Source organism: Astatotilapia calliptera, chromosome 15, assembly GCF_900246225.1.
Source record: "Astatotilapia calliptera chromosome 15, fAstCal1.2, whole genome shotgun sequence".
Classification (NCBI taxonomy): Eukaryota; Metazoa; Chordata; class Actinopteri; order Cichliformes; family Cichlidae; genus Astatotilapia; species Astatotilapia calliptera.
The window spans coordinates 31,602,763-31,629,967 of NC_039316.1; the positions used below are offsets into that span (position 1 = coordinate 31,602,763).

Sequence of the window (27,205 nt, forward strand, 5' to 3'; positions counted from 1 at the left end):
ATAAAACCACTCTGTTATATTATAGTGTATACTATATATTGTAAGTTGCTGGACCTCTCTAAGGTCCAAGCTGTTTAAAAGGTGAGGTAACTGTGCTGCTGGGGTTGTGCCAGCTGGTGTCCTTCCTGGGCTCTGGGTCTGTTAGCTGTTCGTAGGTTCCTCTGGTGCTTTAAGCTTCTCATCCTGGCTGTTTGTGCTACTAGGGTGGGTCTGGCATGAGCTTTCTGGCCTCTTTCAGATGTTGGTGGAGGCTTTTGGGCTGTGGTGAAAGCCTTTTTTCACGTTTTCTGGCTCTATGCACTGGTGTGCATTGTGAATCGGTCCTTATCTTTACTCTGCGTGACATTTCTGGATTCGTGTTGCCTTCTTTCACCACCATAAGAGCTGGTGTTTGGACCTTTGTGATTTGGGTGGCCGTAACGGGAATGGGGGTGCCTTTTTTTCTCTCTGTCCTGGTGTGGGTGTTTGTTTGTTTATTTATTTTTATGCTTCCTTTTTAGCTTATAGGGCTGATGTCCATTACACTGGACAAATTTTAATGGACAGACACTTACAGAGCTCTTTTACTCTAACTGAACACTCAAAGTGTTTTTTACTACAAACGTCATTCACCTCACCTAAGATTATGAGACTTGGATGACTAAGAACCTACACAGAGGACCTCATTCACCTAATCATGACCTATAGGTTATCTGTAGATCATGAATAGGTCATGACCTACCTCTGACTCCTAAGAAGAAAAAAAGACAGCCAATGAAAATCAGGAGGTTCTTTGTTTACCTTTAAAAAAATAGTGTCTCCTTCACATCTTTTGTACTGTGAGACTAATATGTGGACTATTTTTTATTTTTTTTACTATTAGAGGAACAGCTGATACCCTGTATAAGCTCAACATGTTTTTATTTAATTAGATCACAGAGAAGAGTTGATAGGTTTGAAGAAAAATTTCAGACATACCACATATATAAAATGCCACTAGAAGCAATAAAGAAAACATTTAATAGAAGTTGGGTTAGAATGAGTCAGTCTGATTTAAGTAATCCTCTATTCACTGCTGTGAGTCTTCTAAAGGCAGCATTTAAACATCCTTAAGGTACCCTGTACCCTAACCACTTAAACTAAACCATCGTACCTTTACTCCACTTTCTAAGACAATACTAACATGGACTAAATGACATACACAGCACAGCAGCGTAAATACAGCGTGACACTTTGATGTTCAGGAAACATAATGTGAACATAGTAGACAACACATAAGACACTGGACAGTGAGTGTACATACACACGCACAAAAAGACAACAACTGATAATGCCAGACTGAAGAAGACTATGAATTATACAAATTAAAGCACATTAAATCAACATAAAATCAAACTAAATCAAATGGAGTAATTAATGCCATTCACTGAGAGCAGTACTAATTTTTCTCTGGAGTGGCTTTCAAATAAATTTCAAGGCTATTGTACAAAAGCTAAAATACAAAAGCTATTTTAGAACAACACAAATGTTAAATAAATCCACTTTTTCCTTTTCATAAAAGTATCTGACAACAGACAAAACACAGTTCATGGGATATTTACCTATGGGCAGAGGCGCCCCAGAACACAGGGACATATTATTTAGTTGTCTTTGATACATGTAGTTATAATAGAAACAAATTAGTAACATCCTGGAGCCCAAGAGTAAATCTTCTTATATTCTTCTTATTAGCATCTTCCAGAGTTAGCGGTATTCTCTCTCCAGTACACTCTACTTTGAATACTTCAGGGCTAGCTGTATAGGAAATAGAACAACAGAAATAAAAAATGTATGGCAGTTAAATTTTGACAAACGATTGTGCAAATATGGGTTATCTATTCTACTATCTATACTATATACAATTTTGAATGATTAATCTAGCAGAGAAGGCTGCATATGTTACCTTATGAGCAGTGTCTGCAAACTGCTGGACTTTGTGTGTCAGTTCCACAGTTTTGTCCTCAGCACGAGTTAGTCTGTCTCCACGCTCGCCCAGAGTAACATTCACCCTCTGGACTAAATTACCTACACTTCTGCCTTTGGCACGGTTCCGCATTTGACCTGTTTATATACACACACATACACACACAAAAGGATATTGAGAGAATTTTATACTTGTCCGTTTAGTAAGAAAATAGTGGACCAAATACCTTTACAATATGTCAAGTATCTTAAACTTAGGTCCATATTTCTTGAGCTTCTGAAAATCAGAGACTATTTTTAAAAATTGTTGTAATTTCTAAAAACTAGAAGCCATACTTTTTCAAAACTGCACTTAATCTGATTTGGATTTTTTCTTTCTTTTCTTGATTTGTTTTTTGGTTGTTTGTTTGTTTAAAATGTAATGAACAGAAGTGGACAGAGGCAAAATGACAAAAGAAAGAATCACTGCCCAAATAATTACTGTAACCATAACCTAACTGTATAACAGCTAGTCCAATGCTGTATGTGACCCAGGTCGGTATGGCGTAACTAAAGGCTGTAGCAAACCCACGGGACGTTGGGTGTGGGTATTGTTCCAGGCGCAGGGAGTGCAGGCCCTCACATACTCCCTGACATCTTTATCCAGAGTATCCCACCAGAAATACCTCATGAATAAAGAAATGGTCTGACTGTTCCTTGAATGGCCAGTATTTGGCCAGTATGAACCCAGTCCAGGACGGGATGCTGCTGGCACAAAGCGTTGATTCACTGGACCAGTTCCCAGGTCAGTTTCAGTCTCCAGCAATGTCCGGCTATGTACCCAATCTTGCATGTAGAGGGGAGGATGGTTGGGAGATACGAATGATCAGTTCGGAGACGAACTGGTGAGAAAGTGTGTCCTGTTTGTCATTACGAGAACCTGGGCAGAAAGAAATGGGAAAAAATGTGCCTGGTGTGCCTTTAGTCTCTTAGGTATTCGAAGGTGAGTTAAGTTCTTGTGAGCAGCCCATATGGTGAATGGTTGCTCCATTGTCTCCAGCAGGTTTCGCCACTCCTCCAGGGAGGTTTAACTGCTAATAGTCGCCCACATCATAATTTCTCTGTACAGGGGTGAGGCGACGAGAAAAAAAGGCACAATGGAACATTGGTGGACGTGAGGCATGTTAAAGGTGAGGCTACCGGGCTGTAGTTGCGTATAAACCATCTGTAGAAATTGGCAAACCCCAAGAACCGTTGAATATGTTTCCGTGATGTGGGAGTTGGCCATTCCTTGACCGCTTGGGCTTTGGCCGGACCTGCCTTCACCTGCCCTCCTACCAGGATGTAGCCCAGAAAAGACACAGACGGTAAGTGAAATTCACAATTTCAAGCTTTGACATAGGATTCGCTTTCAAGGAGGTGCATGGACATGAGCTTGGTGTTCCTCGAGTTTTCAGTAGATCAGAACATCATCCAGATATACAAAAATGAATCTGTTCAAAAAGTCTCTAAGAATATCATTCACAACAGCTTGGAAGACTTGGGGCATTGGTTAGCCCAAAAGCATTACCAAATATCTGAAATGTCCAAGTGGTGTATTGAATGCAGTCTTCCATCATCTCTCTGTCTTATGCGAATCAAATTATATGTGTTGCAGAGGTTGATTTTGGTAAATATCGTGGCACCATGAAGATGTTTGAAAGCAGAGTTCATTAAAGGCAGTGGGTATTTGTTTTTGACTGTAATGTCATTCAGACCCCTATAATCTATGCACAGATGAATGGTTCTTCAAGGACGGGGAGATTATGCCTGCTGCGAGAGATTCCTGAAAATATTTTCCATGGCTGCTCGTTCAGGCCAGGACAAGATGTAAAGACAGCTAGTGGGAAGAGAGATCCGGGGAGGAGTTCAATCGCGCAATCATTTGGTCTGTGAGGTGGAAGTGAGATGGCATTTTGTTTACTGAAAACCTCCTATATGTCATGCTACTCAGATGAGATGGTAGAGAGATCTGGAGTGGTGTTGTTATGGGCATGAGGTTCTGCATATTCGGGTGGGCACACGGAGGTGAGACAGGTTAAGTGACAGAACCGCGATGGAGGCAAGTTACAGTACTGGAAGGGGAGCAGGAGTGACAGGAACTGGAAGTGCGTGAGCCAAATGCCTGTGGGGTCTGTAGTTCTTCTCAGCTTCTTTTTCTTTCAGGCGGTTGTCAATCCATAGGGAAAGGGAAACTAACTGCGAAAGAGGCAGGCTAATCGTGAAAGACGAGCTGATCTTTCATGGTTTCATTTAGCACTTGCAAAAATATCCCCTGTAACATCCGATATGGCCAGCCAGTGGGGTGGTTTGGTTTAAACTAGATTAAAACCAACAATGCTCTTAAAATATATATATATTAAAATAAAATAATTAAACATGCTCAGCGAAAACGGGTTTAGCTACATTCTGGACCATGTCTCCAGAATGCACTATCTAGCAAGCTGATTGGAGACCATAACAGTCAATCAGAATTTTTGCATCCAATTCTTTGATTGGATGGTTTTGTGGCACACTTATAATGGTGTACAGAGAGTTGTACGTGCACTGAGCAGAGATGTTGTGAGTGCAAACGACAGACTGAGAGCAGGTCAGCAGATGTCTGTCAGCACACAGAGCAGAGATCTGAGCAAGAGCAAATGCCAACAACTAAGCGAGAGGGGCTGTTATTGTGTGTGCATATAGATAATAGCAAAAACTGAAATACATTTCTTGCAAGCAGCAATGAATTTTGTTCGCTCAAATTAAACTTTTGTTACCTCATAATAATTTTCTCCTCAACATGCAACATTCGCACTTGCAAATTGAAATAATAACGCCATATTTTTGGATGTATTGGTTTCTGCAGTCTCAACTCTATCACAATGTAAAATACACTTTTTGACATCACTGTACGCACAGTACACAGCAACACCAAAGTCAAATAATGACCATTAATAAGCATTCTTAAAAAGAAAGGGGATATGGTAACATACGAAGGTGAAAAGATGTATAATATTATGCTTGCCCAAATTTGTAGCTATAACAGCTTCAACGCCTCTGTGAAGGCTTGAGTCCAACTCCCAAAAAAAAAAAAACCTCACACCATAAACCACCCTTCACCAAACTTTACACTTGAAGGTATTGAAACTGAAAGCAGCTAACCTGAAAGAGAGGGTCATAGCTAAACTGGGAACTGGACCATCCAAGGCTGATTACCAAGACTATGTGAAGTACCCTCTAAAGGTCTACTAGAAGATAGTATGGAGAATCAACCAACTGGGACCACCAGTAAGAACAAGCAGCTGATGTACACCACAGCAACAGTGATCCTTGAGATGCTTGGCTACAAGTTAAACAGCCACAAGAAGAAGGAGACTAGAGACCAAGATCAAGGCAGCACGAACAGAAACTAGTTAACTATCCTAGCTGTAGAAAGGTATGAGAATGGGTTCCAGTGCTCAGTGGACAACATCAGGCCCTAGCATAATTCATGCCTACTGGATAAGATGCACCCAGAATGGCTAACCAAAGAAAGAACAGCCCTTATCCTCAAGGATCTCCGCTAAGGACCAGTCTTATCCAAATACCAGCCAATAACCTCCCTCAGCACAACATGGAATGTCTTGTCAGGCATCATAGTGGCCATGATGAACTGGCACATAGCTCAATACACCAGCAGGGCCCAGGAAAAATATATAGAAACACCAGTAAGACCAGACTGACCAACCTGTGTATTGCCTGGACTGAATAAAAGAAAGCCTCTATGACTCAATGCCTCACACATAGACCCTAAGAGCGTTTATCTGAAATTTGCTGAGGAATGTGATGAATAACAAAAGAGGCCAAGTTCAAACCAATTTCATATGTCACCATCAAGTGCAGGATTTGCCAAGGAGATACTTTATCCCCACATTAACTCTGTGGTTAGTTCACCACGGAAGAAACAAACGATAATTGTCTGTCTTCCTGGACTGCACCGTGCGCATTGAAGAGACTGGGAACATCAACACTGAAGTTTACTGGAAGCCCACACACACAGACCAGTACCTCCTCTTTGACTCCCACCACCCTCTGGAACACAAACTTGGAATAATCAGGACCTTACAACACTGGGGAGAAAATGTTCCCTCTAAGCCTGGAGGGAAATAGAGGGAACACACACATGTAAAGGAAGCTCTCAAAAACATGTGGTTATCCTAATTGGGCTTTCATCAAGTCAGCAAAGATGCACAGAAAAGAAGATCAGACACCAGCTGGGGAGGATAAGAAAGACAAACGCAACAACATTGTCATCCCCTATGTGTCAGGGCTTCGCTGTGTGGAGGTCAGGAAGAGCGGACCCAAATGCAGGACTCACGGGCTAGTGTGGAATGAAGATGGTGTTTATTATACAGAATGGATGAACAGAACATGAGACGGATGACTGGCTGATTGACTGACTGAAAGACTGACTGAACTGAACCGAACTGGAACATGCGAGGTAGACAACGTTAATGACTAGACAATGAACTGGTGGAAACCGATGACTTAAATACACAGACTGATGAGGATGATAATGAGAGACCGGTGAGTACACAGCTGAACATAATGTGGCTAATAACACATATAGTGGAACTAGAACATAATACACAGAGACAGAAAGTTGGCACAGTGAAACACGAGCATGTAGAAAATAAACTGAACATGAACAAACTGAAGTTGCTGGGTCAATGACCCAGGAACCCTGACACTATGTAGCCGGTGTATCCGAAAAACTCAGGAGAGTCTTCTCCAGGCACGACATCCCAGTTTACTTCAGACAGAAACTGGTTCATCCCAAAGACAAAACACACAAATCTAACAATGTAGTGTATTCTGTAGTGTAGCAAGGAATGCACAGACCTCTACATTGGAGAGACCAAACAGCCACTTCATAAACACATTGCACAACATAGAAGAGCCACCTCCATGGGACAATACTCGGCTATCCATCTGCATCTAAAGGATAAAGGTCACTCTTTCGAGGATGCCAATGTTCACATTTTGGACAGAGAAGATGGTTTGAAATAGGAGTGAAAGAAGCTATCTAGGTCCACTGTGAACGGCCATCTTTGATCAGAGGCAGTGGTTTACGACACCAACTGTCTGCCATCTATAATCCAGCTTTGAGATCTCTTAACAGACGCCTTAACGCCCACTCACATTCTGGGAAATCACATGATAGGGTGGGGCTAGATTTCACCATGAGCTCACCCGAAACCTTCGCTGATTGTGACCCACACCCCTTTTCACACCTTGGCTCATGTGATTAGGTAGAGGATCCTTAGGGGGTTCATTGTCGTCGTCGTTGTCCCCCCCCCCCCCCTCCCCGGGACACTCAAACAGGGATTAAATATGGGACTCTTCACCGTTTGACCTTAGAACTGAAGAAGCTTCTTGGATGAGAGGTGAAACATCTTCAAGCAACTTAAAGAAGTCCAGACGCTTTTTTTCTTTCCAAGCTAACTTCAACTTATACACCAATATGCTGATAACATTTTGAAATGCAAGTCTACTGATACAAACAAATTCATACTATTACCATCATCCTCTGCTAGCATTATCAATAGCAACACATTGTTAAGCCATTGCTATGGAACTGTTTACTTTTAATTGTGGTGCAGCTTGGCATGTGTCCCATCCATTACACTGGCCCTATTACTGGTTTCAGTGGAATGCTGTGCTCACTCTTAGTCACAGAACTAATGCCAGCTATTGTATGAACCTCCCTGAAACAAACAAAGTCTCCTTTCATGTCAGGATCTCATTACAAAGAGGCCTTTCTCTGGCAACAGAAAGGTGGAGCTCAGCAAGAACAATAGACAAAAAGACAGAAGGGAAAATGACTATGAGACATGCTGGGGATACAATGAGCTGAGGAGTCCCAGTGCCATAACATTAAGACAGGAAGAAATCTATGAATCAAAGGATGTTTTTTGAGCTGTACAATAGACCTAGCACCAATTTCAGAAAAGGATCGCCATTTCATTAGATCTATTAGAATCATTTGGAGGAATTTCGTGGATTGAAATATTAGGAGTTCCTGTGAATAAAATGTAAAAAAGATCTTATATCAGCATCAGACAAACTCATGATTTGTTTAGTGCATGTGCTGGGGGTGTACAATAGGATACAAGTGTTTTTCTAGTTACTGACCATTCACAAGACTTCAGTATACAAGGCACATTTAACCGTACATTCATACAGTGTTTTATTTCATACACCTTATCTATGTCACAGGCAATTTAGAATCAGTTAACAAGCATGTCTTTGGACTGTGGGAGGAAGCCAAAATACCCTATAACCTATTCCACCACCATACCACTTCAGTTAGAATACCACTAGTGTTAGATTCACATTTAATTTACCTAACTTGAGCTATCATTTACTATCCATTTAATGCCTCCAATTTGAGTTTCATTTTTTCACTATCAGCAAAAAATGGATTAGCATTTACACAGCATTTGAGTGGTCTCATTGACTCTTCAAAATGGCAGCAGCCTTGTCAAAGCGAGAAGAAATTGTGTTAAATAAAAAAGGATATGGAACACATTACTTATTACAGAGCTCTCCAAAAGTTGATTCTGTTCATTTGAACATAGTGTTTTCAGTGGGAGAAACGTTTTGTCACTCATCCAAGTGACTTCTTCAGTCTCAGCTGACTGCAGGTTTCCCCAATCTTATAAACAGTACATTTGTTTAATGACTGAAACTAGCACCACTGAAGGAACAATGGGATGGGAGGATAGTTCCTTCATCATAATTACAGAGCTGCTTCTCACAGGATATTGATATTGTTAACACTTTTATGAAGTGTTAAATTTATAGCGGGTAAAACATGTATTTAACACCTGCAGCTTGCATGTATTATTTTAGGGTCTAAGGTACTGTTGGCATGAAATTCCCACCAGATGCCAGTAACAACTCATCTAATCCACACATGCGAAGAAATCAAACTATAGATGTCCATAAATTATGTCTAATAATGAGAAATGACACAGGGAAAAATTATTGAACACCCTTACTGAAATTTATTTAATCCTTTGTACAAGATCCTTTGTTGATGATGATAGCTTCAAGATGCCTCCCGTGTGGAGTAACTAGTCACATGCATTGCTCAGGTGTGATTTTGGCCCATTCTTCCACACAGTCTTCAAATCTGGAAGGTTCAGTGGGCTCTTTAATGAACTCTGAGCTTTAGTTCTTTCCATAGATTTTCACTTGGATTTAAGTCAGGTGATTGGCTGGGCCACTCACAGCTTTATTTCCTTTCTCTGAATCCAGTTGAGAGTATCCATGGCTGTGTGTTTGGGATCACTGTCTTGCTGAAGTGTCCACCCTCATTTCATCTTCATCATCTGGGTAGATGGCATCAGATTTTATCAAGAATGTCTCAGTACATTTTTTCATTCATCCTTCCTTCAATTATATGAAGGTGTTGATGTATATTGCTGCAAAAGGTTGTGTTTTTTGGGTAGATATGCAGTGCCTTTTGACCGTCGAACATGGTGTGTATTATGGCATCCAAAGACTTCAGTTTTAGTCTCATCTGACTAGACTACATTCTGTCAGTAATTCACAGGCTTGTCTAAATGTTATTTATCAAACTTTAAACCCACTTCAACATGCTTCCGCAATGATACCTTGCTTGGTGACCATGCACACAGGCAACGGGAATTGTACCTGCCTGTTCCTGTTCTTTCTGTAGTGCTCTGTAAGTGGTCTATGGCTCTTGGACAACTCTTCTGATAATTTTTTTCACTCCTCTATCTGAAATCTTGGGGCGAGCACGTGGTCAAGGCCAGTTTATAGTGAAACAGCCAGACCAAGTTTTAATTCATTTGAAAGTCTAATAAAATTTGGCAACTGTGCCAACACAGTGCAGAGCAGCTACCCAGAGCTCGATTATCTTGTTAATAATTTTACATCTTGGCTGAGTACAACTCTGGATACTGCGGTTGCTCTAAAAAAAGAAAGTATCAAATCAGAGGTACTTGACTCCCTGGTATAACTCTCAAACATGTACCTTAAAGCAGATAACTCATAAGCTGGGGATGAAATGGCGTCTCATTAATTTAGAAGAGCAAAATGTTACTTTTTAGCAAAATTATAGGCTAATCTCCAACCTTCCTTTTATCTCAAAGGGTTAAGGTTTTCTTAAAAGACCAGTTGTAAAACAGCTTACTGATCATCTGCAGTGTGGGCAGTGGTTTATTTGAGTCTGTTTCAGTCAAGTTTCAGAGCTCATCGCAGAACAGAAACAGCTTTAGTGAACACATAAACTTCTTATGACAGGACTCATCTCTGTACTTTTTCTGCTAGACCTCACTGCAACATTTGATACTGTTGACTATAGTATTTTATTACAGAGATTAGAGCATGCTGTAAGTATTACAGGTTAGCAGTATTGACAGATTTAAAGATTAACTGTAATTTGATATATAACTACCTTCAGTCTGGGTACTAAGGGAAGACCAGTATAGATTAAGAAATCTTTGGATGTCATGTTTCCCATAATACAGACAAAACCCTCTTTTCATTAAACCCGTTAAAACATTAAACCTCTATATGTTCCTTTAGTCACTATCTTACCTTGACCTGGTGAGGGACTTTGGTTTGAAACCATCAAGTTTTTTACACGATTCAAGAAGGCTTTGCAGCGATAGATGACCAGATTCATGGTGCAGGCATCTAATTGAACAAACATAACACATTACAACAAAACAAAATTTTAACAAAAAATCTGTTAAGAAATAACTTTCATCATAACCTCAGTAACCATGAGACACTACCTTGTGTTAGTTTGGACTGGCAGTTAATGAATTCTGTGTGTTTGGGAAGAACAAAGCTCTTCCGTCGTGCCTGTAGGTTTTTGGATTCATAGGTATCTGGGTGACCAGCTCCTGCCAGTTCTTGATCACATTTGTCAACTCGTCCCTGCTGGCTTGCCTTTCCCAACTTCCTTGACTTTCCCAGACCACCTGCTTTCCCCTCCCAGTGGGTTTGACAGGCGTGGTACAGGATCTGGACAAAAATACACTTGTCTGCTGAGGAGCTAGCCACCCACTGGTCCACAGCATTGTCAAAAACCAAATCAAACTCTGGGCTGTCCTGAAGAGGAGGACACAGGAAAACAAACAAAGCTGGCAAACAACTGAATGCATATGAAATGTAATGTAAGGATACAACAGGTACTGCTGCTGACCTTGTTGGGGTTAATCCCGTTGACCTGTTTGAGTTGTTCAACTGTCCACTGGGACCTCCTGATGAAGGAGGAGGAGCCTCCAAACCGCTTCACCTTGGTGATGAGAAGCTGAGGAGGTCTGGTGTTGGTGACTAGGAAATAAATGCAAACCACAATATCAGAATTTAAAGCTTGTAATAATAATTTTACTAACACCAGAGATTTTGTTCTGATCATTTTAAACTAAATTTTTTAACATAAAAAAGATACTTGATAACCAAAGAACTGAACATTTAGAGTAGATTTCTTTTCATTTAGATGGTAAGAAATTCCCTGCCCTTGAAGACTACAAAAATAATACATTCATTAGAAGCTTTGCAATTTGCAAAAAGAGCTTGTGCACAGTGTTACTGGAGGCCAAGGTAATGCCATCCAAGCATCTGGCTAGATATCATATTTTGAATATTTGACTGAGGACTGAGTACAATAACTTCAGTTTTATCTGAATTTATAAGTGCATCATCACCAGCAGATTATTTGCAAGTGTTCAGTTTCAGTAATGAACAACAAATGAATAGAAGCAAACCCAGCAATGCATCTTCCATTTATGCTCCTGGAGGTCATAGGCCTCAAAAATCACTTAACACTCATTTACTGTTTCACCTTTTTAGTTAGTTTGTTAGTTTTTTTGATTTGTTCAAATCAATGTCACCTTCATAAAATGTTAAAGTAGTTTGAGTCACTGCACCTTTCAAGAATGCTTTTTGGTACAGCATAACGTCTGGCTGGTGGTGTTGTGTTTGTTGAAAAATAGTTGACCACTGTCAATGTCAACGTAAGTTCTCCTTCAATGTCTTTTGCAGACTTTCTAGCAAGAGCAAGTGTTGGAATTGATATTTCTTATATTGTCATTTATGCTTAGAAATACATAATCATTTGTATGCTGATAAGAATCATATCCTTATTAGGTCTGATAAGATTCTGTGTGCATTTGTGTACCATGAGATGAGAAGAAGCAGCCTTGACGTTATAATTCCATTATAGCTTTTGAAACCAGACTGTTCTGTTTCTTGAGGTGCAAGACTTCCCACCTTTAAATGTGCATTTGAGATATGACATATTGCAAGTTCCTGTTTTTATAGTTTAGCAAGACACTTGCTTCTGTTTTTCTGCATACCTCATACACACAGTTTAAGTTCATTGTAAGGTCATATGTCTATGTATAGTATGGCTGGAAGAACACACACATGCACCTACACACACCCACACACACAGAATGTTGTTCAGATATGCCTGTTTAAGAATGTCACGTGTATTTGTAATTGCATATTCATGAATGATTGCTTGCTGACAATAAAAAGGGCTGTAGCGAAGGAATAAGTTGAAGTTGGCTAAGGAAAGATGAAGGCCTGGGCTGACTTCCCTCGCGAGCCACAAAGACAAAGAGCTCTATCTTGTCTTGTTTTGTCGTGTAGTTATTGGTGTCGTGTTCCAGCGGGGTGTGTGTGTGTGTGTGTGTGTGTGTGTGTGTGTGTGTGTGTGTGTGTGTGTGTGTGTGTGTGTGTGTGTGTGTGTGAATGGACATGGTCATGGTCATGATGGGAGGGGTTCACTGCACCCTGCTGGGATGGTTGTTCGTTCCAGAGTGTGTGGCTTCATGTTCAATTCAGTTTTATCTATACAGCTCCAAATCACAACAAGTCACCTCAAGGAGCATTATATTGTAAGTAAAGACCCTACAATAATACATACAGAGGAAAAACCCAACAATCATATGACCCCCTATGAGCAAGCACTTTGGCAACAGTGGGAAGGAAAAACTTCCTTTTAACAGGAAGAAACCTCCAGCAGAACCAGGCTCAGGGAGGGGCGGCCATCTGCAGCGACCGGTTGAGGTGAGAGAAGGAAGACAGGATAAAAGACATGCTGTGGAAGAGAGTCAGAGATTAATAACAAGTATGATTCAGTGCAGAGAGGTCTATTAACACATAGTGAGTGAGAAAGGTGACTGAAGAAGAAATATGGAATCTGCTGGGAGATTCCATAATGGGAATCCCCCAGCAGCCTACACCTAAGGGGGGGATTCAGGGTCTACGGAGCCCTGCAAGGGACATGGGAGATCTCGCAAAACAAACTCGGGATCTCGCAAAACTTTTCCGATATTTCACTAAAGTTGAATTCCAACAATGGTGGCAGCTACTTAGTTGTAATATTACTCTTTCTGGGTCACAAAATAAACTTTTAAGATATTTTGAGGCGCGAATGTAGTTGTGTAAACGTCAAATATCTGCTCGGTTTACAAGACATCACATATTTGCAAAAGTGCTCCGACATTTTCGGAGATCTGACACCCACCATCTCGAAGCTAACGGGAGGTCGAGACCTAGTACAGGCGGGAGGAACACCACTCTCCCAGCACATCGTGCCTTGACCTCCCGGTCGGCTTCGAGCTGGCGGTCTCCGAAGAATGCGGCTAAAACTTTTGCGATATCTCACAAAACTTTTTCACAAAACTTTTGTGAGATCCCGAGTTTGTTTTGCGAGATCTCGCAAAAGTCCGTCTTAATTTTTTTTTCTCCCATGTCCGTTGCGGGGCTCCATAAGGGTCACCTGATCCAGCCCTAACTATATGCTTTAGCAAAAAGGAAAGTTTGAAGCCTCATCTTAAAAGTAGAAATAGTGTCTGTCTCCTGAATTCAACCTGGAAGCTCATTCCATAGAAGTGGGGCCTGAAAACTGAAGGCTATGCCTCCCATTCTACTTTGAAACAACAAGTAAGCCTGCAGTCTGAGACCAAGGAGCTCTAATGGGGTGATATGGTACTATAAGGTCATTAAGATAAGATGGGGCCTGAGTAGGAATTTGAATTCAAACCTAGATTTAACAGGGTGCCAATAAAGGGATTCTATACTGTCTTGAATATGATAATCTGCTAATGGGACAAATAAGTAGCCATGAATATTGTATTTTGATTATTATACATCAGAAAATTGTGAAGCCTTTATTTTGACACCTGGATAGATAGGGAAGCTTTTATTTTGACATGTCTATAGACAGGAAACAGGAAGTGCAGAGAACAGTGGGAATGGCTATCCCTTTGTAATCATTTGTGTTGAATCCAAAACAATCCTTCAGAGGAGTCCTTCAGAAAGCAATGGTTCTAAGTTCTTGCAGTTCTTTGTATATTAGGTAATTAGTAATAGGGTGTTTTGTGACATTGTTTTGTACCTTCTTTGAAGTGCAGTAGTTATAGGTCGTAGCCTCTGAGCTAATGATAAAAGCGTACACTTACCAACTACCTGCTCATTTTTCATTGTATTAATGTCAGACTGTATATCTACAGGATACTTATTTTGTAGTCTCCTATGTTAGTGCCTAACTATACTTACATGCTGATTATATGACAGTCCTTTGTGTTTTTGTGTTTTGTATGTGTTTTTCATCACTCCAGTTCATGATGTCATTAAAGGAGCAAGTATGCTTGTCTTCATGGCTCTTGAAAAGGAGTTTTGCTGGCTGTTTATCTATGCTCACATTCAGAGAGTTCAACACATAGAGAGAACAGTACAGAAGCCAATATTGGAGAAATATGCTCTCTGTTTCTAGTCCCTGTCATTATGGTTGCTGCAGCATTTTGGATTAACTGAAGGCTTTTCAGTGTGTGGTTGTTGTTTTTTTTAGGAAATCCTGATAATAACTCCAACTTTTATCTGAATTTAGAAGCAGAAAATTAGAGGCCATTCAGGTCTTTATGTCTTTAAGACATTAGTGCAGTTTAACTAATTGGTGTGTGTTATCTGGTTTCATGGATAGATAAAGTTGGGTGTCATCTGCATAGCAGTGAAAATATATGCTATGCCTTCTGATGACATTGCCTAAGGGAAGCATCTATAATGTAAACAGAATTGGTCCTAGCACTGAACCCTGTAGAACACCATAATTGACCTTAGTGTGTGAAGATTCCATTTACATGAACAAATTGGAGTCTATTAGCTAGATATGATACAAACCACTGTAGTGCAGTACCTGTAATACCTACAGCATGCTCTAATTGTTCTAATAGAATATTATAGTCGACAGTATTGAACGCTGCACTGAGGTCTAGCAGGACAAGCACAGAGATGAGTCCACTCTCAGAGGCCACAGGAAGAAGATCTTCCGAGTAGCGGGTGTTTCTTGGGTCAGCCCAGTGACCCTGATCTTGGTTCACACCAGGGTGGTTGGTCTCTACTGGGGTTGGCTGTCCAATGCCCATGGGACTCTCCCCCCTTGGTCGTTTGTGCCCCATCTAGGGCCTCACTCCTTCTCCTGCTGGATGGGCACGCAGATATCGGCGAAATGTGTGGCCTCAGGTCTTCAGTACTCTTTGGGGCTGTGGTTCTCCCGGATCCATCTCGTTCTGTCTTTGGCTCCTGGGGGATGTTATCGTGGCTTACCACCCTCATTTTCAAAGATATTTTGTGAAACAGACAGACACACTCACTCACTCACACATGCACTCGCTCATTCTCAACAGGCAGAGGAAAACTGAGGACTAAATACACAGAGGTTAATTGTCACAGACCCAGTACCATGATAGAGTGTGTCGCATGCTTCCTGTTTTATTTTTGATAGTGTGCTATTTTATTTTGATAGTGCATTATGTTCAGCTTTATTTCCCTGTCCTGTTAGTCTGATTAGTTCCAGCTGTGCTTCCCCTTCCCTCATTATCCTCCATGTATTTAATACTCCGTATTCCCCTGCCTGTTGTCATCCCTCGTTGCTGTTTGTGTCACTGTGGTTTTCGCGCTACTCCTAGTTCAGGTTCTGTTTTCTTGTTTGTAGTGTTTGATTTTACTATAGCAATAAAAGCTGCCTTCCTTAGTTTACCCCTTATGTTTAAGTCCTGCATTTGGGTCCAGCCTTTACCTGCCACACAGCCAGCGTTGACAAATACTACGTGCAGGTACATATCACACACATGACTTTGTTTATATAAGATCCTAACGCATGCAGAGACTATGCGTTAGTCTCTGCTATTTCCATTAACATATATAAAAAAACAAGCTTGCAAAAGTGATGAGCAGTGTTGGTCTTTTCTTAATATACATTAATACCTGTTTTAATTCACATATATCAAAAATTATTTATGTTTCATTTTTTTCCTAAAAAGAACTTTTATTTTTCCCTGTCTCCAAAAACTATGGAATAAGATCATGATTGAGATCTCACAGTATTAAAGTTGTATGACATATTCTCTGATATTAATGAGGTTTTAAACAAAAACAACAACAACAACAAAAACCAATATTTTGAGATGATAATTTCTCAGATTTGAGTCACAAAAATATGAATGTGCCCTGTCTGATTTTTTTTATGACTCCAATGGCCTCACTAGAACTTCAACCTACAGTTTTATTTTTTTTAATCAGAAACATAGAGTGCCTAATATAGACTTTTACCTGATATACAGATGAATGTGGCATAATCCCCCTTAGGTCCAGTAGGCAGGAAAGCCATCCTCTTTTTTTTCCTCCTCCTCACCTCCACCGCCACCAGCATCCGCTCATCACGAGGGATGAAGATCTCTTTGTTAATGGCAGACTGAATGTTCATTGTTGTCCAGAAACCTACACAAATAAATTATATACATGACTGTTGTTGTTATCCCTGGTTAGGAATAATTACCATCCTATCATTACATCTGAGAGAGGGCAAACGGACTTAACATCCAGCCTTTTATGTTTGAAGTCATACAGAGCGGAGTTTATGTATATGTGTTTTTGCTAATAATAAATCATCTTTAATTCTTAATGAAATATAATTAAAGTATAAGTCTGATTAATATGATTAATGAGAAATGCAATTTGAATAATGAAATCTTTCTAATACTTGAGTTCTGACCTCCTGGCCTTTAACTGTGATTTGATGTGTGTGTGCCTCTGTGCTGGGACTGTTTGTACCAACAGGAAATGCAAACTTAGCACACAGCCTAGACTTTGCCTCAGGCCTTTAGTGCAAATATTCACTGAATGTCTGACTTTAACATGTATGGCTGAATAAGAGAAATTACATTTAGTATATTGTAATTGAAAAACAGAGTGATGGATTTAATAATAAATCATATTAAAGTAAAACACGGAAAAGAATCTTTAAACTACATTTTAAATCATGTTAAATTAAGGTCACACAAATAGGTTCTATAAATAGGGTCTGGCTGGACATGTGGTGACTAGATTTTAACACAGATGATTAGATGTCCAGAGAGAAAAAGAGGGAGGAGAGCGAAGGGGAGAACACATATAAAAACTAACACTAGTTCTTGTGATGGCCAGAAGGCATCATCTGAAGATTTGGCTCTGAGAGTCCACAGATATGCCAGATGAGCAACCACTGCTCAAACAATGTGGACCCACTAATTGGGTCTAATTGTAATTTTGACTTTTTCTCTTCGCATTTTTTCTGTGTTGGATTATAAGTTCAGGAGGATTTAGATTTCCATCGTTTCCTAATGGATTACAACTTCCAAGAACTGGACTCCTTTCCTGTATATTCCCACAGAGATAGGTGCGTTGTTGCAAAGGCGTGCCCATTCGCTCCAATCTCTTTGTCCTCAAGGATCAGAATTAAATCAGTTTAGGTTAATTAGATTTAGTCACCAAGTTCACAGATTTAATAGATTGCTGCTGATAATGGATCTGACTGAGGTGAAACCTTGACCAGAGGGCCACCCTGGCAAGCATGCTTTCAGAGGGAGGAAGATCGACATCCAGAGGAACTGAGTAGCAGTCAGGGTGAGTCTCCTTCCCTGCTCCATTTGTTTGCTTACTGGGTAATACTCATAGGATCAGAGATTAGTGCTTTTATATAGAGATTCAGGATTGCGTGTGCCTGGTTGAAGATCAACAAAGCCACTCTCAAAGGACCTCCAATACCAGGATTCACCATAGCAGCAGGTAATTAAAGAGCCTCTATCCAGTGGACCACAGAATGTAAACCTGAGTCAGTCCTCACCATGATATTTAAATAAAAATAAAAAATAAAACAGAAGGGGGAGTTATTTAATTTGCTAGGGTCACTTTGTCATCATTATAGGCAGAATAAAAGTTTGATACAAAATATGTAATATTTAATGTCTGCTGTCATACATTGATTTACATTTGTTTCTTTTATATCTCATTATTCAGCTGGAACCTGACATGCTATACAAGTGGTCTCCAGCATAGACATGGTTTCCAGAATGGAGCCTAGCATGTGCCTGCCTGAGGACAGGGCAAAGATTCACACTGTAATTTTCACTGCACCTTTCATAATGTTGCTTGACATGGTTTAATGACAGAATATCAATCTGTGAACACATTTCGACATGAAATGTATTCGGGTCACAACCTGACTGTGTATAGCCTATATTTAATAAATCACTTTAAAATACAGTTTCTTCATTTTAAAAGTCTCAAAACTTATTTCAATCTCATTTTTCGTCATTGGTCAGCCATGTAAAACACAACTTAATGTGTAAGTAAGGTTCAGAGAGCTTTTCTTTGGAAAATAATGTTTTTGGGATACATCCACAAATAGAATAGGCGGACTATGTTAAGCTCAGACAGTCTGTTACCCCAGTGACTGTTTAACCCTCTCAGGCTCAAATGAAACTTTTTGTTTGCTAATGCACAACCAAGTCCTGCAGTGGTACTTCTGAGTGAAAAAAAACTCATAAAATATGTATGTGGGGTAATCAGGTTGTTAGTTTTTAACTGTTGCAAATCGGCAACGCCTGCCTCGAGAGGGTTAAGTTAACTCTCTTTCTAGGACAGAAAAATCCAGTTTTCCTCAGTTCAAGGTTAAAAAACCAATAGTCCTTATCTAAACCTGCTGCTTGGAATAGGGGCCTGCAGTTGAAATAGTTATATCTTTCTTTTTTTGTAAAATGCTATAATCAAAGTGTTTTTTACTGGTATTTTCCTTAGCTTTAGGTGGTTTGAGACCACACAAAGTCTATATGGGGCAGGGGTTTGGGTTTTTTTTTATATCCAGATGTGCTAGTTCAGCGGCCTACTGAAATGACCCCCTCATCTTATTGGGGGTTGCTGTAGCTCAGGAGGTAGAGCAGGTCACCTACTGACTGGAAGGTTAGTGGATCATTGGCTCCTCAAGTCTGCATGCCCAGTATCCTTGGGCAACATACTAACCCCAAGTTGCTCGTATGAATGTTTGTTAGGAAGCACTAAAGACTTAGAAGAAAAGTGCTTGTGTGAATGTGACATGTTGCATAGAGCACTTTGAGTACACCAGGAGAGTAGAGAAGCACTATATAAGAATCAGTCCATTTACCATTTTATTGAGGATATCTAATTGACATAATGCTTTCCCTAGCTGCTCACCCCAAACCATTAAAAATGAATTCCTAATCTTAACCCTTAGCCTAAACCTAACCATTACCTAATTGTAACCCTGATACTAAAACCTAAAAGAGCCTCAGGAATGTCTTCAAACTCGCGGGGACAAGCATTTTGTCCCCATAAGTAACTGTTGGTCCCCACAAGTATAGTGGCATGCCAATTTTCTTTCATCACAAACGTATGTAAACATGGTACACACATGCACACACACATGCATCCCACAAAAACATTGTTGATTTACATGCATTTTTGAATTTTTGTGTTCCAGGTGATTTTTGTATGTTTGTTGCATGTTTGTTTTTTCTTACAGGTGCAGCAGTTGGTGATACATGCATGTTTCTGTGCATTTCTATTTGTGCTCTATCGTTTTTTCTTCACCTGCCTGTCCTGCCCTAGACACTGTCTTACTGTATACCACGTATAATGTAATAAATGAAATAACACGAATAAGAGGAACCTATAGAGAATTTATAGAGCTGATCTTGGAAAAGCAAAATGTGTTTGGCATGACAGTGTGTTCAGATCATAATTCTGACTGCAAAAGCTGCCCGACAGAACAGGATGAAAAAAGTAAAATAAAAAAAAACCCGAATAAAAACCTAATTCTTATTTATTACAAAAAGGCCAAAACCATTTGTCGTGTCATAATCGGTCACACTGATAGAAAAATCTCAGTTACAAGTGGCATCTTAGAGATTATGTGAATATAAATATATTTTGTGAATATGATTAATACTGAGTGAAAACAGAACTAAATGCAGTGTCTTAAAATCTAGTGTAATGTATTTGCATTTGTTAAGCAATTTTCTAGTCTTACTTATCATTTATGGCACTCAAGACTAAAAATCACATTCCAGCTCTTCAGGTTCAGAACCTCTATAATTTTTACTGAAAATCAGCGATAAATGATTCTCGGTTATTCTATCCAAATAGCAAAATGACACCAAGTCAGGTTCAGATTGGAATCCACTTGCATGATGGGCTGGATCATCATAGATCACAAGGATCACAGACTTAAACCAGGTCAGGCCTGCGTCCATTTTGTCTCAAAACAACAATATGTTTGCTTTTACTAATACAACTTTATATATTCTTTAAAAATTTAGAAGGCTGCCCTTCATTATTTAGTTAAATGTGAATCAGTTAACTCTAAACACAGTTTAAAACATTTCTGCTTTTTTAAAATATTTTTTTCTGTCAATCTTCACTAATAGCAGACAACATCAGACACTACAGTTACAGGTGTTTCTATCTTTGAGACACCTTTAGTTGCTCTGCCACATTTGAGAAAGCATTTTGCTATTATTTGTATTTCCATAAGATAGCAACAACTTATATATATATCAAGTTTGGAAATTATGAAAATGACTCAGTGATTGTGAAATTAATCATGGCCCTGTTTCTTTCCTTCTTTGTACCCATCTTGTTTTTGAGCATTACAGAGTCCCTGAGGGACTCATCCCTCACAGGATTGTTTTACATTATTGTTCATCACTCAGTAATCTATGTGTGAATCACTGGACATTGGCAGTTTTTCTTATCATCCAAAATGTACATGTTTTGGGAAACAATTTCTGAAACAAAGATTTTCTCTGGTGAGCCAATTCAACAGCTGCATATTATCAACAATATTATAATATTGTTGTTATCACTGACCTATATTTACAAGGTGAGCGTGACCTGGGTTTATAAATGCTCATTTTAATGATAAATGGAATGGTCCTTATATAGCACCCACTCAAAGCTCTTTATATAACATGTGTCATTCAACCATTCGCACAAGCACTGTTTTCTATACTTTTTCCAACAAAGGTGCTTTCAATCTAGCATTCATTCTTTAATTTGGCATGCAGGTTTGCCCCCCACCCGAATCCTATTTTATTCTAATGCTTCATGTTTGACGGGATGTTTTCTGTTTTTGTTTTTGTTTTTTTGTGTTTTGTTTTGTTTTGTTTTTTTTTGGGGGGGGGGGGGGGGGGTGACAATTAAACACAATGAACAACAGTGAAATGACAAAGTATTCAGATCTTTGTCTTCAGTAGAGTACCACCATGCATTTACCAAACAAAGACTTTCATTGCCATAGTTATAAACAATGTTATTGTTTTCAGCTGCTGTGCAGCTACACTTCAAATAAATTACATCTTTATAAGACAACCAACCCAAAATTGCATGAAACAGTTAAGTCAAACATGGCTAATTGTGTTTTGACATTTTGATTCCTTACTCTACGTTTTTCACTCATTTACCAAACTTAAGTCTAAATGTTATCCTACCCGTTCTTGTTTTCTTCTGTTTCCAAATCCTGGACTGGTCTTTGTTTCTACTCCAGTGAGACTCTTGTGTTAGTACAGATGTTCAGTTAGTACGTGGTTAAATTGATCAAATACTTCCAAGGCTTCAGTCCTGAATTTATACCCAGGCACACTAAGTGGCGTGCCTTGCTGTGAAGGCACACAGCAACCATAGTCCATCCCATTTCAAAAGGCTGACAGGCACATGGTATGAGCCAGAGAACAGACAGTTGCTGTCTCAAAAACTGAGCTTTCCGTGGAAGTCTTCATTATTACACATGTGCAAATCTTTATCAGCCAATTAGAATATAGTGAAATTATTTAATTTTAATAACTATATATATATCTATATGATGTGACACTGCATCACTCCATGAACACATGAGACAAAAGCCACTACAACCCCAAAGTTTTCTGAACTTTTCTATACATAACAATTAACATACAATGAATAGCTTAAATAATGCTATGTAACTATAAAATTATTTTAAAAACAAGAATACAATATGCCAAAAAAATAATGAAGTTAAAACCAATTTAAAAAAAAATAAATAAGAAAATTTAAATAAGCTTAAATTGAAATGACCTAATCCCATAGGGAAATTCATATGTCTGACATAGCTCATCTATTAAAGCCTGATGGTTGTGGGTGCGAATGATTTTCTATATCTCTGAATTTATTCTGTGAATTTTATTTTATTTTTTCCCAACAGAGAGAGGAGTACTGATGTTACTGTTGTTGTTTTAAAGTGGCTGAGCAGAGTTATTCAGGATGCCTTCAAATATCTTTAGAGTGCAATTTTACACCATCTCCTACCACTGGAAATGATGTGATATATAACAATGCAAACATTTTCTAAATCAGTACAGCAACAACTGAGTTTAAAAGGGCTTACTAAATGGTGTCAACATTATAGCTGTAATGTATTCAGTCTTTTCTAGTCTTTTAACATGGACCCAATAAACAGAAGCCAGCATAGCAGAAATATGGTCTTTCTAGTCCCTGTCACTACTTTCACTGCAGCATTTTGGACTGAAGTCTTTCTTGGGATTTTTTTTTTTTTTTTTTTTGTGATAACCTGTTTTCTGCTTGGATCACTGAATCCATCAGACGTTTTAGGTGGAGTCCAATCGCCAAACAGAGAGTAGTTCAGGAGTTCAGCAGTGGGGCTAGCGGAGGTGACAAAGCAGTTCTGGTACCAGCTGCATGCCCAGCAGCAGAACAGATCTGGAGGCCACGCAATAGGCAGGCGACTGAGGAGGCGTGACCCGGGAGGTGGCCTGGCAGGAGGCCAACAGTTACTGTATAGCACGTTAGTCAGAGGCCAGTGCCTCGAAATCCTACCGTTGTTGGTCACCTGCTGTTCAGCTGGAATGTTATTATTGTTATTTACAGACAACCCGAACCATCACTGTGCTCGAATAATTTAGTGGGAGTGGCCATTCCATAAATTAATGTCTGACATTAAAAACCCAACCGCTTCTGATGGCGTTCCCCCTCCCTAGTTTATAAGTAGATTAACTGTTGCAAAAGCACTGCCAATCTCTTTTAAGTTTTCAAGTACAGATTGCTGTTGGTCTAGCTGTCCTCAGTCAGTTGTAATTTATTAGCTATTATGACTGTTGGGGCAGAACACGGTTCAGAAAAGGGGTAGGCCTGTGGCATTCAAACATGCATCATACGCCTCCCACAATTCAACCTTTCACCTTTATTTCATGTTTCTCTCTCTCACACACACACACACACACACACACACACACACACACACACACACAGCACGCCCCTGCGGGCGGTTTATCCTTCAAGCTCGGGTCCTCTACCAGAGGCCTGGGAGCTTGAGGGTCCTGCGCAGTATCTTAGCTGTTCCCAGGACTGCGCTCTTCTGGACAGAGATCTCCGATGTTATTCCCGGGATCTGCTGGAGCCACTCACATTAACTCCCAAGCTAGGCAAGTGGCTCCAGTAGCTCCTGGGAACAACATTGTAGATCTCTGTCCAGAAGAGCGCAGTCCTAGGAACAGCTAAGATACTACGCAGGACCCTCAAGCTCCCCGGCCTCTGGTAGAGGATATATATATACATAGGTGTGTGTGTGTGTGTGTGTGTGTGTGTGTGTGTGTGTGTGTCTCATCTGTTTCAGCTTTTTTTCTGACCATCAGTTTGCCATACCAAATATTTAATAAACTGTCCAGAAAGGTCAAACAGATGTGTCCATTGTTAGGTAGTCTCTGATGTGGATTTTCATCTCTGGTATACAGCCCCATCAGCCCCAACACCACGCTGGGTGTGAATACAAGGAAAAAACCTGTAGATGACAAAATATGTTAAAACACTAACCATTTGACACACACACATATGGAACGCCAGGACTGCCATAATGAATTAATTAAATACACCATTAAATAATTAATTAAATGTGTCAATAATTAATTAAAATTGGAATTAATTAATTAAATAAATAGTTATGACACATGTAATTAATTAATTATTGACACATTTAATTAATTATTTATGTATTTCACATTTTAATTAATTATTGACACATTTAATTAATTAATTATTGACACATTTAATTAATTATTTATGTATTTCACATTTTAATTAATTATTGACACATTTAATTAATTATTGACACATTTAATTAATTATTTAATGATATATTTATTTATTTCATTTTGGCAGTCCCGGCGCCTGGCTCTCGTCATGAAATAATTTTATCTGTCAGCCTCACCCATCAAACTCAGGGGGCGGGGTTAACGCTGCCCATGCAGCTTCTCTAACATTTGATTGGTTGCCGTGCAAAGTAAGTCAAAACAGGTCGATCCTAGATAATCGATTGCTTGTGTAGACTTGGGGCAGCCAGTTATCCCAGAATGCAGATCAAATCACAGGCAGCAATGGTGGTGGTGTAGTTTTAAAATACCCCGTTTTTCTGTCACCAGCTACACTTTTAACAGTGTTTTAGCCGCGAATGTCGCGCCGTATGTCTGGTCAGGTTGTCAACATAGAACATGTTTGCAAAAGTGCTCAGATGTTTTCAGAGATTTCACTAGCTCTGCTAACAGTTAGCATGCAGAGCGCACCGAGGGGGTACATTAACCGGTTTGTTTACATATTCCACTCTCCGTGTTCCACATGTTGCATTCGCAGATTCTCATTTTCACCGAACGATCGTCTCTTTCCGCCTGGTCTTGTGTCTCTGTGCTTCTGTAACATAAAGAACGAGCTGACATTTTTCTCACGAAACCAGCGATCAGCTCAGCAGACCCTCAGTTTACCTGCATGCATCCTCCTCCTCATCTGTCAGCTGTTTAACACCTGCTGCTAATTCAAGAAACACGCCTACGTTACCTGGTGATAGTCACAGTTTAACTGGGCAGCCGGTGCTCGATATAACGCAATGTCAGCGCATTTTTCTGCACAAGATAAGTAAATATAGTGTTTTCCCCGAGCGCAGAGCTGCTGGAGCTTGTTTCCTTACAGAGCACTTTATAGGCGAACAGCTTTATCAGCGGCTGATGTCCAATCACCAGCACACAGCTTTGAAACCTCAGCTGAGTTTTAGCTCTCAGTGGTTAAACGCTGGACTTCATTCACTCAGGTTCTGTCTGTCGGGTCACGTTTACTTCGCTGTTTTATTTACAACTGAGCAAATCGGTTTGGCTGAGGTTAAAGTTACGTTTCATAACTGCATAGTTTCACAGACGTTTAATGGTTCACTGGCACATGTGTTAGACTGAACTATCATCTAAATATCATCTGTTTTTTAATAGTTATTCAACTGTATTCTAAGCACCAGCTGTCTGTTAGAATGTGATTTTTTTTCTCTCTCTGTTGGCAGAGGTATAAAAATGCGCAGGAAAATCTGACGTGCATGGCGAACTTCACCGACGATATTTAGGGAGGAATAAACACACATCAAACATAAATGAACCATTTGCCTGTCTCCATAATTGAGAGAATTTTCTCTTCTTATATCAACACTCTCTCTCTCTCTCTCTTTTTTTTTTTTTTTTTTTTTTTTTTTGCTTTTTCGGTCATGTTATGTTTACCTGTCAAAGGCTTGTTACAAACTATGAAACACATTGTGCAGACTTCTGGATGTTAGAAGAAAACGAATACTGCTCATGAATGAGACTAAAGGCAGGAAGGTGTCCTTTAAAACTAAACATGTTAATAGGACCTCCCTATTTATATCATAGTTTATGATATAGCACGTGTATTTCAGTAATAGCCTGCTGAGGCCACTATACGTGCTGGCCTCATATCAAATGTGAAGGCAGACTGAGTCTATGTTTGACGTTTGTTTATATCTAATCTTCCTTTTCAAACATTTAAACAGCAGCGAGTCTGCAGCTGAGGGAATACAAATTCAAATTGTCGGAACAGGTTTGCTCGTTTCTTGGATTCATTTGGTGATTTATTAAATGTATAACTGTAATTCTAATCTGCTGCTGAGTCTCTTACACTTTTCTTTATGCTGTATATTTTCACGTCTCTGGAATAGTTGGCAGTTAGATAGTCAGCTGGGAAACTCATGGAGCTGAGGATATCGTGGATATGCTGACCTCGCTGCGTGGTGTACAGAGCGAGGTCAGCATGATTAATATTCACAATAAAAATATTAGCCGAACATCATGAAGTCTGTATGTGTTTCATAGTGTCGAACAACCTTTGTACAGTTAAAGCCAGCAGTTACTACATGACGGAAACACCAACGTTATCTCTTTTATGTGTTTATACACAGGTCACGCTGATTACTGAACAAAAACCCAAAGATCAGATGTTAAACAGATTTGCTCTCTCTCCTCCTTAAACATTGTGGCATGAATAAGGCACGGCGGGACCACAGAGCGACGTTCAGAGCCAACTTTATTTGATTCACATCACACCACACCACCACCAACCCCTGAGTCCCCGTGTTTTAACACGGCGGGCGTGATTGCGGATGCCGTGCAGGTGCGTCCGCACGGCCCCGCAGACCACGCCCCACCACATACCCCCATCGCCCGATTGAGGCCGGGGAGTGATCCGGCCAAACCTACTCCCCCCCGCGAACTGGGGCGAGACTCGGCCCCTACACATCGGCGCCCCAGCCCCCGACCAAGCGACGGGGAAGCGTCCGTTCTGGTGGCCGCCCGCGCATCCAGCGGCAACGGCGAAGCTGGTCCGGAGGTCGGCCGCGTAGCAAGCGGACACGGCCCCACCGGCATGGCCGTGTGCTCCTGCACACAGGCGGCTGGGCAGACGCCAGGCGCGCAGAATCGACTGGTGGCAGCGAGGCTGGACTAGCCAGCCCGCCGATCCCCGGCCTAGCGGGGCTGTCCCGCTCCTCTGCCTCCAACTCCGGCTGCACAGGCTGCCCTGGAGCAGGGACCTCCGTCTCCCC

General features: G+C 40.2%; 1 protein-coding gene across 2 annotated transcripts; it reads right to left on the reverse strand.

The window, feature by feature from the left end:
• Positions 1 to 883: 883 nt before the first annotated feature.
• stxbp6l (syntaxin binding protein 6 (amisyn), like) lies at positions 884 to 22,009 on the reverse strand. Of its 2 annotated transcripts, none has more exons than XM_026143015.1 (7): positions 21,798 to 22,009; positions 16,585 to 16,752; positions 11,165 to 11,295; positions 10,752 to 10,983; positions 10,552 to 10,650; positions 1,922 to 2,079; positions 884 to 1,773 (listed from the first exon to the last, which is right to left on the reverse strand). In XM_026143015.1, exons 2-7 carry the CDS (start codon positions 16,736 to 16,738, stop codon positions 1,750 to 1,752), a joined length of 798 nt encoding a protein of 265 aa, XP_025998800.1. In that variant the 5' UTR covers positions 16,739 to 16,752; positions 21,798 to 22,009; the 3' UTR covers positions 884 to 1,749. The 2 variants fall into 2 exon arrangements, with proteins under 2 accessions (XP_025998800.1, XP_025998799.1); XM_026143014.1 differs by having other exon boundaries at positions 10,752 to 11,070.
• Positions 22,010 to 27,205: the final 5,196 nt, after the last annotated feature.

Excerpts from the sequence above, each read along its gene's own strand:
- stxbp6l (XM_026143014.1), bottom strand. The coding sequence starts at position 16,738 with ATGAACATTCAGTCTGCCATTAACAAAGAGATCTTCATCCCTCGTGAT. Across the intron at positions 11,296-16,584 it reads CACATTCATCTGTATATCAG|TCACCAACACCAGACCTCCT; the intron begins GTAAAAGTCTAT and ends TTTATTTCCTAG. Across the intron at positions 2,080-10,551 it reads AAGTCCCTCACCAGGTCAAG|GTCAAATGCGGAACCGTGCC; the intron begins GTAAGATAGTGA and ends GTATATAAACAG.